Here is a 2,018-nt window from a genome sequence, read left to right on the forward strand (position 1 = left end):
CTGCTGAATTACTGTATTATTTTCTATGCATTTGTATTCATTTATGTGTGAGTGTAATTTTAATAACACTATACATCCTTTCACTGAAATGAACCTATTTAAAAGTCCTGACAAGAAGTGAAGGGCATGACAAAAACACACAGAAAATAATGGCTTCATATTATTTATTTGTATTTTAACTGTTTTACAGTTGCCTTCTCAAAATATGAGAGGTGAATAACAAATTTATGTTTTTGTTGAGGACCTGATAAGAGATGAAGGAGAGATGCTTCTGAGCCCACTGAACACCAAACTGGAATAATAATAAAGCTGTCTTTCTAAATAACATGCCTGTACCTGTCAGTAGCTAGTTTATTTGAGTTTTTCACTGCTTTGTTTATATTAGTACCCCCTCCCTCATGGGTGCCTCCAGAGTTAAACAAGCAGGTATTTACCTCCAAGTTAATCCTGAGCTTTAAAAATATAGACCAAACTCTAAGGTTCTTAAAATTTTCAATCATATTTATTTATTGCAGAAAAATAATATACAAAGATATTTACAAAACAATCATAAAAATATGAATGCATTTAGACACCGGATCTATTTGCATTTTACCGTGGGTCATCAATAAATAAATAGAATGTTGTTTTTTGTATTTTAAGTTTTTTTTCCCTCAGAGGAAGAACGAAAAAAGAAAAAAGGAATTAACTGACTGTGATTTTGCAAGTCAGTTTGATCCCAGTATTTTTATTTCTAAAGGCGTTCTTAATATTCCTCTGATTGTTACCATTTTAAAATGGAGAAAAGTCCATAATGATGCCTTTCCTTTCAGTGGCTGATTGGCACGACCTCTTGAGAATGCATGCATGAAAAAATAAAAATAAAAATAACATTCTTCGTCAAAAAAAAAAAAAGGGAACACAAACAACTGTTCAGACTTCTATCAGAATGTGGAGGTGTGAGGATGGTGCCGCTGCCCGTCTGGGAATCACTGTCCACGGGCCTGTCTCGCTTTCTCTTTTAAAAGTGCGCCCCACGCCCTGTTTCTTTGGATTTGGGTTCTGCTCTTGTAATTTCCAAGAAAATCTTTGGTATATATATATTTATTTTTAGTTATCCAGCTCCAGAGTCTCTAGACTGTCCATTTTCTCCTTCTCTGGAAACAATGACATCTGCAAAAACCCAAAAGGGGTAAAGTTGGTTATTGTTTAGGTCTCAGTGGCTGTTTTCTAAGACTAGTGAGCACTGTCCTTATCACCACCACCGAGAAATTACGCTGAACAACCTGGAAGGATTTCAGCCCAAGGGCAAGAGGAAGTGGGTGGGCGGAAAGTAGGAGGAGGTGGAATTTGGAGACGTTGGTTCTAAGGAGAATGAAAACTTTAAAGCCAAAAGAAAGGGAGGAGCTGGCAAGGCTGTCTTTACCCGTGACCCTTGACTCTCAGTCTTCCCTCCTGTCACGCACACTCACGCACATGCACACCCCTCACAAGGGCGCAGCCCTCTCTCCCTGGCCGGCCCGAACTGCCTCCAGGGACGCTCCGGGGAGGAGGTGGCGGTAGGAGGTTGGGAGGAAAGCTGGGAGGGGAGGAAGGCGAGGTGGGCAGGGACCCGCGGCCTGGCCGTCAGTCCTTCTGCCACCTGAGCGGCGAAGGGGCGCAGAGGCGCCGGTCCTTACCTAGGTCTCCGGCCCTGCCGAGGGGGTGGGGAGCTCCGCCTGCTAGTGGGACGCGGACATGGACCAGGCCCCCTCCATCCTCCAGACCGAGAAGGCGTAGCTGAGCCGCTCGTGGGCCACATAGCTGCAGCTTGCCATCTTGGAGTCCAGCTCGTCGCTCTGGAGGACCTGGTAGAGGAAGTCGATGTACCTGGCCGCCAACTTGAGGGTCTGGATCTTGCTCAGCTTGTCCGAGGGCAGCGTGGGGATGATCTTCCGCAGCGCGGCGAACGCCTCGTTCAGCGACTGCGTGCGCTGGCGCTCCCGCACGTTGGCCATGACCCGCTGCGTCTGCAGCTCCTCGTAGGACTGCGGGCTCCC

At 45.7% G+C, this 2,018-nt stretch overlaps 1 protein-coding gene across 1 annotated transcript; it reads right to left on the reverse strand.

Annotated features, from left to right (window-relative positions):
- Window positions 1-486: 486 nt before the first annotated feature.
- Window positions 487-2,012, reverse strand: TWIST1 (twist family bHLH transcription factor 1). The gene is made up of 2 exons (XM_006911971.1): window positions 1,659-2,012; window positions 487-1,152 (listed from the first exon to the last, which is right to left on the reverse strand). The coding sequence occupies exon 1, from the start codon at window positions 1,974-1,976 to the stop codon at window positions 1,701-1,703; it is 276 nt and encodes a 91-aa protein (XP_006912033.1). The 5' UTR covers window positions 1,977-2,012; the 3' UTR covers window positions 487-1,152; window positions 1,659-1,700.
- Window positions 2,013-2,018: the final 6 nt, after the last annotated feature.

The sequence above is a fragment of the Pteropus alecto genome, unplaced genomic scaffold, assembly GCF_000325575.1.
Source record: "Pteropus alecto unplaced genomic scaffold, ASM32557v1 scaffold21, whole genome shotgun sequence".
Taxonomy (NCBI): domain Eukaryota; kingdom Metazoa; phylum Chordata; class Mammalia; order Chiroptera; family Pteropodidae; genus Pteropus; species Pteropus alecto.